Raw genomic sequence first — 17,209 nt, forward strand, 5'->3', positions numbered from 1 at the left:
TCCTTGAAAATAAATATTGACTTTAGAAAAGAAAAACCAACTTTATAAGTTGAGAATTGCTTTAAATCGACTTTTTAATTCATAACTATTATATTTATTCGTAATTTATATATTAAAATAAATGTAAAATTAATCCATGGTTAAGTTAATTTTTGGTTTAATATTTCAAATTTAATTTAAAATTAATGTTTAATATTACAAATTTAACTTAAAAATCAATCTACCAAAACTAAACTCAGTAAACTATAGTGTTTTTAAATTAGATTGTACTTGCCAATTAGACCAAGAATTATTTGGTATACAATCAAGACAAAAGGATTGAACTAATCTTTGAGTGAACTGTTCAAAACAAGTACAAATTTGAAAACTGTGATAAAAAAAAACCAGTGATTGAACCTGTTTATAAAATTTTAATAATTTGTATGAATTTTTAATAATTATTGCTAGACCGATAGCCGAACTAGTTAAATTGGAAATTGGTGGTCCAATCAGTTTGACCACTGGTATGCTTTTAAAAACATTACTAAACCAGAGAAAGCATTGTTGCGAAGAAAAAAAGCTTATGTCGAGTTCTCTTTGTGAAGGTGATGGGGGTGTTTCATGTCCTACAGGAGATCGTAACACTAAGAAGGTGTGGTTTAAGGATTTGAAATCAAGTTCGAATCTAGATATGGTTGTTGATTTGACTCCGGTGCAAACCTTATCTTGGAAAGATAAGCTTTTGGGTAAAGGCTATCTCGATCGAAAAGGGGTGAGTGAAGCGACTAGTCTTGAAGTGGATGATGATTTTGTATTGCTCAATGATGATATCAAAAGGTCGTTTGTTAATGATATTCCTTCGATTGAGTTTTTGGCCAGGATCAACCAACTTTTAATCAAAGATATGTCTACTTCGGTGGTGCTCAAATTATTGGGGCGAAACATAGGTTTTGCGACACTCTAAAGTTGGATTTATGGTCTATGGAAGCCTTCCATGCCATTCCAATTGATGGATATCGAGAATGATTATTTCCTAGTGAAATTCCATAACTCAAAGGATTATGAGAAGGTTCTCTCCCAAGGCCCATGGACTATTTATGGCCAATATCTGACTGTACAACCTTGGACAATGAAGTTCAATCCTGTGCAACCATACCCAAGTATTGTGATGACCTAGATTAGATTTCTAGGCCTCCTAGGCCATGTGTACAAAAAGAAGATACTCTGGAAATTGGCAGAATGGTAGGACAGGTTGCAAAACTAAATTTAATTCGAACAACAAAATGAGAGGTTAATATGCTCGTATGGTGACTGCCTCCAAATGTGTGAACGTTTAGAGTAAAAATCATGCAAATAAAATATATAAAATTAAGTGTGGTATCTACAAGAGAGCAAGTCAAATTGTAATATAGTTTTGTGTTGCAACGAAACATTGGTAAGTATTCCGAGAATCGTACCTAAGGGATTATAAACTGGAGAAATTTATTATTAAATTAATTGTAGAGAATAATTACTAATCTAATCGATTTACAAGTTAGTAGTGCGAATCTATATTGAAAGATTAATTAAACTAATTAAATTAATTACCTTAAATTAACCTAATAGAATTTCCTATTCCTAGTGTCAACGGTGTGAGCTTTAGCCTATGTCTGATTAACATGTAGAAGATTAACTTACTTCAATGGTTGTAATTAACAGGAGAGCTTGAGTTTTAATGATTAATTATTAATTAGATAGTATTACCTCTCAGCCTTTACTGCCTAACTAATCGACCAGTACACGCTTACCTCTCAGCCTCACTTTCCTGACCAGGAAAAATCCACGATTTACTTAGTAACCTCGTCTCTCGATCTATTTGCCTATATTACTTCCTAGGGTCATCAATCCTAAGGTTTAATTATAAATGGAATTATACCAACTAATTCGTATGAGAAACCGTTGTGAATCCGCTAACTATGCAACATACACTCATTAAGCTACTTAATCAATTAAACATTTCCATAACCGAAACATGCTAGATATAAATAAAGCACATGATTTTATCCCAATAGTCATACAAACATTAGTTGATCATTTTAATAGAATATAAATAATAGAATAAAATAGTAAAGAAAAGAGAATGTTCATTGATAAATAATTGAAGCATGATTCTAGAACAATCTCCACTTGCAATTTTCTTCACATCGGAATAGAAAAGTTCCAACTAAGCAAACAAAAAAATAAAACTAAATAAAAACAAAGTAAAATAAAATTGTCTAAGTCTAGGTCTAACTTCTAACTAAGTCTAACCCCGTCTCAAGAGACTATAAGGTGACTTATATAGGCTAAATGTTGCTTGGTGCCCACACAACCCTAGATACACTTTGATTCTAATTAATAAAATATACTATTAAATACTTAGGGTCAAATTAAAAAAATAATCCAAAATTGTTATCCAAGGAAAATAGTTGCATCTTTCCTTGAAATTGTCGCGGTGTCGCGACATCAAGGTCCCACGTCATGACATTGGCCCTTTTTCAACCCTGGATGCTTCGATGATCGATGTTGCGATGTTGCATGTTGGTGCCACAACACTGGCATCATCCTTTGTATTATTAGGCCTAAATTGACACCCTACACACTAAAATAGCCTGTTAGTCATTCCAAAAGCTGGAGTTGGCCTCATGGGTTATTAAAACACCAGAAAATGCGTAAAAATATTTATTTTGAAATAAAATAGATCTAACCTAATAAAAATGAAAATGCAATAAAGAAATATAAAATGACTAGAAAGCAAGCTCTTTAAGTGCCGAAAAGACTCTAATTTACCACAACAAATTGTGGCAAATCATATGGCTATTTATGTCAACCTAGAAAATTTGTTAACTTCTCAAGTCTTGATAAATGAAAATCTCCAACGCATCGAGTATGAGTCTCTGTAGGTGGCTTGTTTCTCTTGTGGGCATTATGACCATTTTAAGAAAGTATGCACGTATGCGGAAGAGGTTGTGGCTAATCTAAAGGGAAAAGCTCGACATCGGATATGGCAATGGTAGATGCTGACACGGTGGAGGAAGTAGGATCGTGTAAACCCTAGATGCTGGTGGAGTAGAAAGTTAGGAGGCAATCAATGGATCCACATAAGGTTGGAAAGAACATTCCGAGAGAGGATTTTTCGGGATCTTATTTTAATGAGTTGACTTAACTAGAAAGGAAAGAGGATGCTATTGTTTTAGGGAATGAGGGTTTCATGGGATCCAAAAGCAATGGTAAGGATATTTTGGAGGGCCTATCTAAGGGTGATTTGATTGAAAGGGATAGGTCGAGTGTTGGCCTTTATCGGGAAAGAATGGGGCCTTTTAAAAAGACAAAACAGACTAGGCATTGTCGGCCTAATGTGTTAAAGAAAGGATTAGATGCTGAGGGAGATATTTCAGGCCTGGTTTGGACTGGCAAATCAGTGAATGGTCCAAATAAAATCCAAATGCAAGTAAGTGGACTAGGTCTGGGGTCTTTGGTGAATCCCATGGTTGTTGTAGCGATTCCAGGCCCTAAGTGCGCCGAGGTGGGTTCTAGTTTACTGGCCCAAGATGCAAAGGCCCAGGTTCAAGTAGCTCAAGCTACTATTGTTGTTTTCCCCGATCCTCGTTCTATTTCTGTGCCAAATAAGAATGTTTCTGCTAATGAAATTCTTACGTCTTTTGGTCTTCATGAAGGGGTTACTGCCCATTTCAACCCAACATTCGAGGGTCCGAAAAAGGTTGGAATTTCGATAATTGAAGATGTTTCGGACCCCGAGAGGCATACGTTGATTATTTTTAAAAAAATATGTATAAGAAATCTCCTACTGTTTGATAACGGGATTTCAGAGGATTTGGGTGTTGATAGCTTCGGCGCCAAAGGTCAAGCAATTGGAGGCAAAATTGTTATTGGTCGAGTTGGGCGAAAATTTAATAATCCTTTACGAGGGCGAGAGAGCCGTTTTAAGTCTACTGGGAGCTATCGAGTGCCTCTAGTTGAGTCAATGAAAGCGGTGGTGGGGCTCATATACTCTCAATTGGCTTATGTAGCTGGAAAAAAGACTCTGGGGTAGACTGACACTTGGTTGGATGGCGCTCCAATAGCTCTACAGTAATGGCAAGACCTTTTTTCTGTTATTTTAGATATGAAATTTTCAATTTTTTCTTAAAATTGTCAGGGTTGTTCTAGCATTAAATTCCTCCATGTTTTTCACGAATATAATGTGGAGTTTAAGCCAGATAACGTGAGCTTGCTTGAACCTAGGGTTAGTGGAGCCAAAGCAAACACTATTATTGCAAAGTTGGGTTTTCAGTGCTCTCACTGAGTCGAAACAATTGGATATTCCGGAGGTATTTGGGTTGGTTGGAAGGAATCAATTCAGGTTGAGGTGGTGCGGAATCATCCTCAATTTATTCTGATTTTGGTACCTTCTTGCTCTTCCTAAATGTCAATTTTCATCTCTTTTTTTATGGTAGTCCTGATCGGTAGAAGCAAAAGTGTCTTTGAAGGATTTGATTTTGTCTATTCCTTTGGATAGGGGTGAGCAAAACTCGATTCGACTCAAAAAAATAAAAAAATTCGAATTTCGAGTTAAACGAATCGAGTTATTCGAGTTAATCGAGTTATTCGAATAAACTCGAATTTTTTTTTGAACTTTGAGTTCGAATTGAGTTGAGTTTTCGAAATCGAATAACTCGAATAATTCGAATATCAAACTATAATATTTTACATTTTTACCCCAAACTCCAAAACCTTTTTACTTTTCCCTCAAAACTTTTACTCCTTCCCACTTTCCCCCCAAAATTTCCCCTCCCCTCTCCTCCCAACCCCCCAATCTACCCAAAATCAATTTCCCACCAAAATTTTACTCTCCCATTTATTTTTTCTCAAAATTTTACTCCCAAAAACCCTCAAAACCTTTTATTTCCCCCCAAAATTTTTACTCCCTCCCACTTTTCCCCTAAAACTTTTATTCACTTCCCATCTCACATCTCATCTATCCCAAACCCTCCCCCCTCCAATTTTTTTTAAATATTTTTCCTTCAAAATTTTACTCCCCCTATTTACTTTCCCTCAAACTTTTATTCCCAAAACTTTTTTATTTTTCCCCTAAATTTTTACTTCTCACCATTTACTCTCAAATAAAAAATTAAAATTATCCAAAAAAAATCACTAAACATAAATAGTAATAATTTTATTTATATCTACTATTTATATTATTAAAGTAAATTTCACATTTTATATTATTTATATTATTGAATTGTTTAGTCATATTGAATATTTATATTAAAATTGAATTATTAATTATGCCATAAAATATTCGTGTTAAAATTTTATATTGGTATCAATTTCACATTTTATTTTAAAATAAATTTTTTAAAAATCATATTTTACATTTAATATATTTTTAATTCTAAAATACATAGTGAAAAGAATCAAGATAATTGAAACAACTAAGCAAGCAAAGAAGCTAACCAATATATAAAAATTAATAAATAAATTATGAAGTGATGAAAGTTAATAAAAAATTTGATTAAGGTGGACAAATTTTATTACGATGGGTGACAATGGTTACAAGGACCCAAAATTATTTTTTAAAATTTAACTCGAACAAATATATTCGATTCGATTCGATTCGAATTTCATCTCACTCGACTCGATTCGAGAAAACTTCAAATAAATTTAGGATGATAAAATGAGATTCGAAAACTCGATTAACTCGAAAATTTTCGATTCGATTCGATTCGATTCTATTCGATCGAATGCTCACCCCTAACTTTGGAGCAAGTTCCTTGGATGGCGATTGGGGATTTCAATACAATCCTATCTCCTAGTGAAAAAAGGTGGACTTTTTAATGGGAGGAGATGCCCCCTATTTGGTGAGTTAGTAGACACGAATGAGCTGCAAGATTTGAGGGTTTGAGGGTTATCCTTTTACATGGCACAAAGGTGGGCTTTTTGATAGATTAGACCGTGCGTTAGGGAACGATGGATGAGTGAAAGTTTTCCCTAATAGTTTGGTTACCTATCTCCCAGAGATTAAATCTGATCATAGACCCCTTATTCTTTACTTAAGGTCGGAGATCAACATGCCTAGAGGTTGGTCATTTCGTTTCTTGGCTAGATGGGTCGAACACCCAAAGTTTGTTGACTTTAGATGAGTTTGGATGGGCGGTGCGTTTATCTGCTGTTAGTGTAAAAACAGCAGTGGCGATGAGATTAGATACTATAGTGATACTGTAGCGTGAGACAAAAAGTAAGCTAAACGCACCGCACCGCACCCAATCGCCCATCCAAACCCACCCTTTGTGCAAGATAAGCGGAGGTTCAATAGAGATATGTCAGCTGCGCTCGCTCAGTTTACAGATAATATAAATGAGTGGAACAAATTAGTGTATAGTCATATCACCACTCGCAAGAGACAATTTCCTAACAAATTGTCCGGTATTCAATGGAGGATGAACAAATTGTTAAAAATTTGTTGTGGCAAATTAAAGTCTTTTCGGCACTTAACGAGCTTGCAAAAGACAATTGCTTAACTTAGGGAATAAATTGTAAAAATTTAGACTAAATTGAATAAACATAAAACGGCTCTAGGTGCATAATTAGATAAATGAGATTGAGAGGAGACCATGCTGAGTATGTATTCGATCGTCCCTATTTGGTCTAGTGAGATCAAGAGATAATTTGGAATAAATCGTCTAATTGGGTAAACTAGTTATCGAGAGGTAAAATTGAACCAATTAATAAATTTAACAATTTAGGGCCCTAAATTGAGAATTAATTAGTGAAATGGATATTAATCAACTACTCTTTTATTCTTTAATTTTTATGTGAATTTGTATTTTTTGCAGTTTAATTCTTTAGTTTATAATTTAGTTCAATTCAACCTTTAAATTGCAATTTAAGTGATTGTCATACTATTCTATTTAGCCATTAGCTAACTAGACTCTTTAATTGCATGCTTTATCACTATTAATTCATTGAATCACTCAATCTCCTTTGGGTTCAGTTCTCAAAATGCTTCATGTTCCATTGAAACACAAACATATTACAAGTAGACCTGCGACACTTGCAGAACATCGCATTTTACTTTATTTGTTTGTAATTTTCTTAGCTCGGTGTACGTATGTCGAGGCACGATTAAATTGTTGGCACCGTTATCGAGGAGATTTTGTGTGTGATGGTTGAATTTTTGTTTATATTTGCATGCATGTTAGGAAGATAATTAGTGACATCTAAAATTATAGATACAACATTTTACTTTCTTTTGTGCATTCTTTTATTTGTTTTTTTTTTTTTTGTTTTTTTACAATGTTTTACTTAGTTGCTTTATTTGTTTTTGTGCATTAATTAAATTCTTTCATTTTGTTCAATGGCTTTGAGTATGATAGTGGTAGATAATTAGGATTCTATGTGTTTTTAGTGTTTTTTTTTTAATTTGCATTATGACTTCACTATTCGATTAAATGTTATTTGACAGAAATCAACTTCATTCTAGTATCACTACTCTGCGGATTAACAGTCCGCATTTCGAGATAAACCTGGCTTTGGTAACATGAGTATCGTCTAATTTGCAATTTTGCAATGTTGAAGCAAAATACCCAATAGAATTTCTTCAACGATTTGAACATCTATGTAACACTGTAGTATATGCGGGAGTTTCGAATATGACAATATGTCTTTTATTGATTCCATTTTATTTGGAAGGAAAAGCAAAGGAATGGTTAGAAATGTTGCCTCTAGAAACTATTACTACTTGGGAAGAATTTATCCAGTTACTCCTTCAAATGAATATTCTAATGATGATTGTGCTCGTAACATATGACGGATTATTCAAGTTCAAATAGAAAAATATTGAGATGATAGGTCAAGCTTGGGACATGTTCAAGAGTATACTCCGAAGATTAATTGGGAATGGTGTTGATAAGGTCATTCAACTGCAATATTTTTACAAAGGGTTGGATGTTAGCAATAAGGTTCAATTTGACGTCATATCTGGAGGGAGCATTTGGACTAAAATCACTCATGATATAATTGTGCTTCTAGATAACGTTAGTAGTAATGATACGGCTTGAGAGAATAGTCATATTAATACTTTGGAACTGGTAGCAGAAGCGAAGGACAAAGGTTAATACAGTGAGCATTATTAGTGAACCGGATACGATGAGTCTAAGGCTGCTTGAACAAAGGGAGAATGATTCAGTAGAGGAATTGGTGGAATGTGATAAGGAGCGTTAAGAATAGATTACAATCCAATTTGGTAGGCTCACCACCAAACTTATGTTTGGTTGGTTATAATGGCCTATTACGACTTGCATTGATTCAGGGTTTATTCCAGGAAACGGCTGCATAGGCATTCCCTTCCCCCACCACTGAATGGCCATTCAATCTGATGGAATAGGGAAATTTTTTTTCTCATTTTCAATTTTTTCCCTCACCTTTAGTCAGAGTAAGAAAAGGCTGGTAACTTCCTTTCCTTTCCATCTCTACGTTTCACTTTTTTTCCCCTTTGGTTGTAGAGGAGATTTAGGTCAATCGATTGAAGCCATCATCCTCTGTTCTTTCTTCTTTTTCTTCATGTTTTAAGCTAAGAAAACCCTTTGGTTGTTACAACATTTTTTTTCCCTTCACCTTTGGTTGTAGAGTTGCAAGCGAAAGTGACGACCAAGTGCTTCTTTGATGTTGAAATCAGTGGTAAAGTTGTTGGCAAAATCGTTATGGGCCTTCTTGGGGATGCTGTTCCTAGAACTGTTGAGAATTTTCATGCCCTCTGCACACACAAGCTAGGCTGAATCTTCTACATTTACTTATGTTTTTGTTTTTTCCTTAATATTTTCCTTAATTAGGTCAACATTTTTTATTTTTATGGATCCATTGGACAGTGTTTTCATTTATGTTTCACCAGTCTTGTTTAAGTTTACTGATTCATCGTTTACATTGATAATTTGATATCTATATGCTATTAGTGAGCAATCATCAACGGTTATTTGCTTATTGCTGCAAGTGGAGGACTAAATCAACAAAAAATAGGAGTAAGTGGAATTATTTATCACCAGGTAGTCTAGTAGGACTGAATCAACACCTTATGCCTTATATACTTTATAATCTTTCTTTGTTTTTGTTTTTTACAAATGGATGCTTCACAGAAAACTATTCTTGTTACTGGTGGTGCTAGGTTCATTGGCACTCACATAATGGTATAACTAGTCAATGAAGGTTTTAAAGTGTCAATTATTTACAATCTTGATAATTCTATTATTGAAGCTGTTGATAGGGTTAAGGAATTAATGGGTCTTGAGCTATTTAAGAAAATCTAGTTCAACTTGGTAAGCAAAATTTTTTCCATCTTTTACTCTAAATATGAAACCTTTGTTGTATGTATCATTGTATTATGATGATCATACATTTGGGTTTTTATTTATTTGAAAATCTATGATGGGATCAAAGCTTTTTCATACAAGAGTGGTAAATTTGGTGCTCATAAGAGTGGTAAAATTGGTGAAGATCCAAAAGGCATCCCTAATAACCTCCTGCAAGTGAAGGATTGAATCAACAAAGAACATGAGTAAGTGGAATTATTTATCAACAAATGAAATCATTACAAACATGTATATAGGGTTACACGTTGCTCAATGATAGTTAGATTGATGTAGTTTTTAGTTGAACTTTTTTAACTTGGTGTACATATAAGTTCATGAGCATCACAACTAATCATACAACTCTTGTATGCTCTCTTTCAACTATTGTCAAACTAAGACCCGAAAATAACAACTTGGTTTGTTTTGTTGAAGCATAGTTTAGTTTTGTAAGTAAACATTGTTGTATTTGAAGCATATATGTAGGTTTCATATATTTTTGGTGTAAATTTGACATGTATTGGTGGGTTGTGGTGACAGATGGTGAGCCTTGGGGCATGGTTGATTGATATGTGCCAAGAAAGATATGAAGTTAGGGAAAAGAAGAGTTCTAATAAGGTAACATATGATTTGGTTTCTCTTCTTTTACATTTCCTACAATGCAATATAAATTTTTTTTTTTACTATTATTCATGTTTCTGATGTGGGGGGTTTTGGCATGATGCAGAAACCAAGGGGATTGAAGGCCATGAGGGGTATGGAAAGTGATTCAGATTGAAGATACATTAATGGTAGCAACAGAGCCCTTTTTCTTTTCTGGTATCTTTAGCGGAATATTTTTAGACTTGATGTTAATGAGTTAGGGAAAAATATAGAGAAGTTAGAACAGAGGTCTGCTTGCTAGGGTTTGTTTGGTATTTTTCATATATATATAACAATGAGAATAATTATTTTTTGAACTAATTTTTGTAAATTTGGCAACTATAATCCCATGTGATTATGTTTTGTCCTTCATATTAGGCATGTAGTAAGATACGACAGTAGGCTTGATAAAAGAAATTATGTTAAATTCGATGGCCGGAATCACCCATATAACAAAAGGGAAGTGTGTGTAGGATGAAAGGGTAGCATTTGTGTGCATAGATTCCCCTTACAAAATCTCGAAGATACATCCTTTCCCTATAGATGAACCAAATATAAATCAAATTATATTAAGAATGTTATTAAATTATATATTATCATTTTTATTAAATTTTATTTAATAATAATTATATTAAAATATGATTAAATTATATTTAATAATAATCCTATTAAAATTTAATAATAACAATAATCAATTACCTACAAAAAAATTCTGCTAAGAATATTTAGCTCATTTAAGTTATTTTCCTTTTAATATTACAACATCTATTCAATCAAACATTAAAATACATAAGAATACTATTATTCCAATTTCATTTAACTAAATAAATTAATTAATAATTGTAACTCTATTGTATTATACTCCTATTCCATTCCCCTCCTCCCTGTAAGTGTCCGGTCCAGTTCATTGCAAACTGTTTTTAGTCAACCAACTTGTACAATTTCGACGAGGATTCATTATGATTTCACATGTAAATGAACATAATTTCCAAATCTAAAACAAATATTTGACTAAAAGACTTGGAATCCTTTCAGCAAAAATTGTCAAATTTTACCTTATGTAATCCCACAGAGGAGTTGGAGGATATATTTGTATACAGTCTCCACTTAATCAAAACAATACCTTCATCAGTTCTCACAAAACCTTTTTTTTTCAGTCAGTGGAAGAAACACCAAAACGAATGAAGCTTTTTGCTTCAGAATCATTTTTGCTGATGAGCTCAGCTTCTAGTTTTGATTTTCTCCTGAAACCCATTTTCCTTCATGGCTTTTCTGCTTCATTACACCTAGTTTTACTGCTTTTCTTGTCACTCTTATGGGCCGTGAACAGAGTTAAAGGAACTGGCAGGGAAAGTTCGATGAAGACGTTGAAACAAAGGAAGGTTCTGTGGTACAACCAAACTTTAGCTTGTTGTGTTGTTGTTTCAGCATTTAATGTTGTCTTGTTTTTGCTAAGTTGTTTTTGTTGGTATAGAAACGATTGTTCTGTGGTAAAGTTAGTGATACTTTCTGATTTTGTGGTAAAATTACTTGCTTGGTGTGCAATGTGTGTTTTTTTGCATTGTCAATTCTCCAACTCTGGTGGACAAATGGAGTTCCCATTTTTGTTGAGAGTTTGGTGGGGTTTTTATTTTTCAATTTCATGTTATTGTCTTGTTATAGACATTGTTCTTTTCACAAAACAAGTTCCTTTCCCAAGCCAGTATTTAGTATCCGATGTTGTTTCTGTTGTTACTGGTTTGTTCCTTTGTATTGTGGGGTTTTTGGCTAGAAATGAGGGTGCAAAGGCCCTCCTTCAGGAGCCCCTATTGGACGGTGATTCTAATGTTAGTAATGGTATAAACTTGAGTAGGAAAAGAGGCAGTGATACCATAACCCCATACTCGAATGCTGGTATTTTCAGCATTCTTACATTTTCTTGGATGGGGCCTCTTATTGCTGCTGGCAATAAGAAAACTTTAGACCTTGAGGATGTTCCTCAGCTAGATAGCCATGATAGTGCAGTTGGGGCTTTTCCAAATTTTAAAAACAGGCTTGAATCAACTGACAGTGAGGGGAATGGAGTTACCCTGCTTAAGCTGGTGAAGGCATTGTTCTTGTTAGCTTGGAAAGATATTCTCACAACAGCTTTGTTTGCATTTCTGTCCACTGTGGCCTCGTATGTTGGCCCATATCTCATTGATACTTTTGTTCTGTACCTGAATGGGCAAAGATTGTTTAATTATGAGGGGCATCTTTTGGTTACGGCTTTCTTTGTTGCAAAGCTAGTCGAGTGCATATCACAGAGGCACTGGTTTTTTAAGTTGCAACAGGTCGGGCTTAGGCTGAGAGCTGTTATGGTAGCAATGATTTATAACAAGGGTTTAACACTCTCTTGCCAGTCAAAGCAGTGCCACACCAGCGGGGAGGTCATCAATTTCATGACTGTTGATGCAGACCGGGTCGGAGAGTTTTGTTTTTACATGCATGATCTTTGGACAGCTGCTATGCAAGTTGTTTTGGCTTTATTGATCTTGTTTAAATACCTTGGTCTGGCTTCCGTCGCTGCTTTTGTTGCAACTGTTCTTGTTATGTTGGTAAATATCCCATTGGGCAAAGTACTAGAGAAACTTCAGGAGAAGTTGATGGAATCGAAAGATAAAAGGATGAATGCAACATCTGAAATTTTGAGGAACATGAGAATTCTCAAACTTCAGGGGTGGGAAATGAAGTTTCTGTCCAAGATTATCGGGCTTAGGAATGTCGAGGAAGGATCATTAAAAAGATTCATTTATACGAATGCCATTAGTAGTTTCTTTTTCTCTATTGCACCCTCGGTTGTGTCTGTATCCACATTTGGTGCTTGTATCCTTCTAGGAGTCCCACTTGAGTCAGGCAAGATCCTATCTGCACTTGCAACATTCAGGATTCTTCAAGGGTCCATCCACGCTCTCCCTGAAACAATTTCGATGATCGCTCAGACAAAGGTGTCTCTTGCTAGAATTGCTTCCTTTCTTCAGCTTGATGACTCGCAGCCTGATGTTATAGAGAAGCTTCCAAGAGGAAGCTCGGATACAGCAGTTGAGGTTGTTGATGGGAATTTTTCTTGGTACTTCTCGTCTACTGCGACACTAACAAATATAAATTTGAAAGTTTATCATGGTATGAAGGTTGCTGTTTGTGGCACAGTTGGCTCCGGCAAGTCGAGTTTACTTTCCTGCATTTTGGGGGAACTACCCAAGATATCTGGCTCTCTTAAGTTGTGTGGTACAAAGGCCTATGTTGCTCAATCACCTTGGATTCAAAGTGGCAAGATTGAGGAGAATATATTGTTCGGAAAGGAGATGGATCGAGAGAGGTATGACAGAATACTTGAAGCTTGTGCCCTCAAAAAGGATCTTGAAATCCTGCCATTTGGTGATCAGACCGTTATTGGTGAGAGGGGAATCAATTTGAGCGGTGGACAGAAGCAAAGAGTACAGATTGCGCGTGCTCTGTACCAAGATGCCGATATCTATCTCCTTGATGATCCTTTCAGTGCTGTGGATGCTCACACAGGATCTCATTTATTCAAGGTGACTCTTAAGTAACAGCTTTACTACTCTGTTTGATAAGTGATAACTAATTGAAATTCTATCAATATTTCCTATTGGCCAGCTTTCTCTTTTATTTTTGAACTTCCTTATTCTGTTGATGCATTGCTTGAGTATCTTGGTTTTATCTTTGGATGACAGGAAGTTTTGCTATGCAGTTTGATTTCGAAAACAGTGATATATGTCACTCATCAAGTTGAGTTTTTACCAGCTGCTGATCTTATCTTGGTAAGCTTTTTAAAATTTTTCCTTGGATTCATAAAAAAATTGACATTACTAGATTTAATGTGTACATTTGTATTAGGTTATGGAAGATGGAAGGATTACACAAGCTGGAAAGTATTATGACATTCTCAAATCAGGGACCGATTTTATGTTCCTTGTGGGTGCACATAAGAAAGCTTTGTCAGCCATTGGTGCTGTTGAGACCGGAACTGATTCAGAACAAAGTAGGAGTGAAGGTCTTAAAGGGGATGGTGGTTTGGAAAGTGCTCAGGGTAATGAGAGTGATAATATAGAAGATGTTGGACCAAAAGGACAACTTGTTCAAGAAGAGGAACGAGAGAAAGGAAAAGTCGGGTTTTCCATCTATTGGAAATATATCACAACAGCATATGGAGGCTTTCTGGTCCCTCTGGTGTTGCTGGCGCAGATTCTCTTTCAGACTTTCCAAATTGGTAGCAATTACTGGATGGCTTGGGCCTCTCCCACGTCTGCCGATGTCGAACCTCCAGTTGGGAGCTTTACACTAATAATTGTATATTTAGTTTTGGCCATTTCAAGTGCCTTTTCGGTCCTTGCCAGAGCCATGCTTCTTAGTACAGTCGGATACAAAACAGCGACTCTTCTCTTCAAAAAGATGCATTCCTGCATATTCCGTGCTCCTATGGCTTTCTTTGATTCCACACCTAGTGGAAGAATTCTAAACAGAGTAAATTATCTTTATACACTCCTTTTATGCTTCAAATTTTGGGCTTTTTAACCATTTTTCTGGTTTGTTTGTAAGATTTTGATATTTTTTTCCCCTGCCTCGTATAGGCTTCTACAGATCAAAATGCTGTGGATTTGAGAATTCCATACCAAGTAGGGGGATTTGCCTTTTCGGTTATCAATCTACTTGGAATCATTGTTGCCATGTCTCAGGGTGCTTGGCAGATATTTATCATTTTTATCCCTGTCATTGTTACCTGCATTTGGTACCAGGTAATTCTTGTCACTTCATTCTCTAGTTTGGTAAATTGTGGCTATCGAATACAGGACTTTGCATACATGCAACCATGTATTGATATATTGTAAAGTTCGAAGTTCTATCATATAATATATATACATTCAACCTTGCATAACACTTGGACTTGCAGCAATATTACATATCTTCTGCACGAGAACTTGCACGTTTGGTTGGTGTATCCAAAGCTCCAGTAATACAGCATTTTGCTGAAACACTTTTAGGTGTTACAACTATCAGGTGCTTTGATCAAGAATCAAGATTCCAAGAGACAAACTTGACATTGAATGACTCCTATTCTCGTCCAAAATTTCATGTTTCTTGTGCAAAGGAATGGCTGTGCTTCCGCCTGGACATGTTGTCTTCTATTACTTTTGCTTTTGGTCTGTTCATTTTGATCTCCGTACCAAAGGGAGTTATTAATCCGGGTAAGCAATTGCAGATGATTGTCATCTCATCTTCATTGATTACCATATCATTCTAGATAAAGAATGTTAAGGGAAAATGATGGAATGTATTTTCTTTTGTTTAGCCATTGCGGGGTTAGCTGTTACATACGGACTCAATCTCAATTTATTGCAAACTTGGCTTGTATGGAATATTTGCAATATGGAGAATCAAATTGTATCGGTTGAGAGAATGCTTCAGTACAGTAGCATTCCTTGTGAGTCTGCGCTTGTGATAGAAACTAATTGCCCAGAACGTTCTTGGCCATTCCATGGAGAAGTTAATATTCTTAATCTGCAGGTAATGCAGGTTTTGTTGTTTATGAATTTGATTCGTATAGTTTTTTTTTTTTTTAATTAATTGATGATGATTGACGTAGGTACGGTATGCCCCACACTTGCCTCTCATCTTGCGAGGTCTGACATGCACATTTCCAGGAGGGTTGAAAACTGGCATTGTAGGAAAAACAGGCAGTGGTAAATCAACTCTTATACAAGCACTTTTCCGGATAATCGAACCTGCAGCAGGCCAGATTATAATTGACGGTGTCAACATCTCATCGATCGGACTGCATGATTTGCGGTCAAAACTCAGCATCATTCCTCAGGATCCTACCATGTTCGGAGGGACTGTACGTAGCAACTTGGATCCACTTGAAGAGTATACAGATGAACAGATTTGGGAGGTGGGGTTCATTTGGTTCTTTTTCTGATATGACACTGTCGCTTATGGTTCATATTTGAAGGTTTGTGTGTTTGTATTTCTTTAAAGGCATTGGATATGTGCCAACTCGGGGATGAAGTTAGAAAGAAGGAAGGGCGGCTCAATTCGACAGGTTCAATATTCTATCATATAGCGAATACTAGTTGATTATTGAAGAAACATTTTACAGTATTATAGCGCTTGCTGTGCAGTTAGTGAGAATGGAGAGAATTGGAGCATGGGTCAAAGGCAGTTGGTTTGTCTGGGGCGTTTGCTGCTGAAGAAAAGTAAGATCGTGGTGCTCGATGAAGCTACGGCATCTGTGGATACGGTTACTGATGATCTGATACAGACAACTCTAAGGGAGCATTTTTCGAGCGCTACAGTTATAACAATTGCTCACCGTATAACTTCAGTTCTTGACAGTGATATGATTCTGCTTCTAAGCCAAGGTCAGTATGATATTCGTGATTTATTAGTTGTTGGATTTGTTGAAATGCAACTTGTTTAAGACCCAGTTTTTGAATTATTACAGGAGTTGTTGAAGAATTCGATTCTCCGGCTAGATTGCTAGAAAACAAGTCATCATCTTTTGCGCAGCTTGTAGCAGAGTACAGTACGAGATCAGATTCAAGTTTGCAGAAACTTGAGTGAACTGGATAACAGTGAAAAAACCACTCATCCCTTCTTCTACCTTTATCTATACCATCCGAGTATGCCGCGGAACGAATCAAATCTAGCAATCGCTTCCTTTCTTCAATATATATATACAAGGCTATTATAACTATTGAATGACCAAAATATCTGGCAATATACAAATAAAAGCTTTTTTTTTCTTAAATTACTGAAATGGGCTGGGTAAAAAATTAATTATCAGAATGACCCTATTTCTCCGAAAACGCGTCCACGTCAACGCGTTGTCAGGTGACGAAGCAAGAAAATGCTTCCTCAAGGAAGCGTTTTGCCCGTGTCTCCTGTTACTGTTAGGGTTTTGGGTTTTTGGTTTAGGGTTAGGGTTTGGGGATTTTAGGTTTAGGTTTTTAAAGAAAAAATTAAATAAATAAGTGATTAGGGTTTAGGATTTCTTAATTAAATTAACTATAAAATTTTTAAAATTAGATTAGGGTTTCGTGTTTATAGTTTTTCTAAAAATTAATTAAATTAGGGTTTAGGATTACTTGAGTAAATTAATTAAAATTTTTAAAAAATTAGATTAGGCTTTGGTGTTAAGGGTTTTTAAGGAAAAATTAAATAAATTAGAGTTTAGGGTTACTTGAGTCAAT

At 35.4% G+C, this 17,209-nt stretch overlaps 1 protein-coding gene across 10 annotated transcripts; it reads left to right on the plus strand.

Annotated features, from left to right (window-relative positions):
* Positions 1 to 5,503: 5,503 nt before the first annotated feature.
* Positions 5,504 to 16,767, plus strand: LOC105784041 (ABC transporter C family member 3). Of its 10 annotated transcripts, none has more exons than XM_052626321.1 (14): positions 7,406 to 8,445; positions 8,626 to 8,676; positions 8,949 to 9,038; positions 9,879 to 9,956; positions 10,066 to 13,534; positions 13,694 to 13,780; positions 13,857 to 14,483; positions 14,591 to 14,755; positions 14,911 to 15,205; positions 15,310 to 15,524; positions 15,604 to 15,909; positions 15,996 to 16,059; positions 16,139 to 16,378; positions 16,462 to 16,767. In XM_052626321.1, exons 5-14 carry the CDS (start codon positions 11,162 to 11,164, stop codon positions 16,578 to 16,580), a joined length of 4,491 nt encoding a protein of 1,496 aa, XP_052482281.1. In that variant the 5' UTR covers positions 7,406 to 8,445; positions 8,626 to 8,676; positions 8,949 to 9,038; positions 9,879 to 9,956; positions 10,066 to 11,161; the 3' UTR covers positions 16,581 to 16,767. The 10 variants fall into 10 exon arrangements, with proteins under 10 accessions (XP_052482282.1, XP_052482283.1, XP_052482281.1 ...); XM_052626317.1 differs by having other exon boundaries at positions 8,949 to 9,014; XM_052626320.1 differs by having other exon boundaries at positions 7,406 to 8,431; positions 8,949 to 9,014.
* The last annotated feature ends 442 nt before the right edge of the window (positions 16,768 to 17,209 follow it).

Source organism: Gossypium raimondii, chromosome 13 (genome assembly GCF_025698545.1).
Source record: "Gossypium raimondii isolate GPD5lz chromosome 13, ASM2569854v1, whole genome shotgun sequence".
Lineage (NCBI taxonomy): Eukaryota > Viridiplantae > Streptophyta > Magnoliopsida > Malvales > Malvaceae > Gossypium > Gossypium raimondii.

What these genes read in the sequence shown, in the direction of transcription:
- LOC105784041 (XM_052626316.1), top strand. Translation starts at nt 11,162, where the DNA reads ATGAAGCTTTTTGCTTCAGAATCATTTTTGCTGATGAGCTCAGCTTCT. An exon ending in TTACCTGCATTTGGTACCAG is followed by an intron (nt 14,756 to 14,910) that starts GTAATTCTTGTC and finishes TTGGACTTGCAG; the next exon opens with CAATATTACATATCTTCTGC. An exon ending in AGGGCGGCTCAATTCGACAG is followed by an intron (nt 16,060 to 16,138) that starts GTTCAATATTCT and finishes CTTGCTGTGCAG; the next exon opens with TTAGTGAGAATGGAGAGAAT.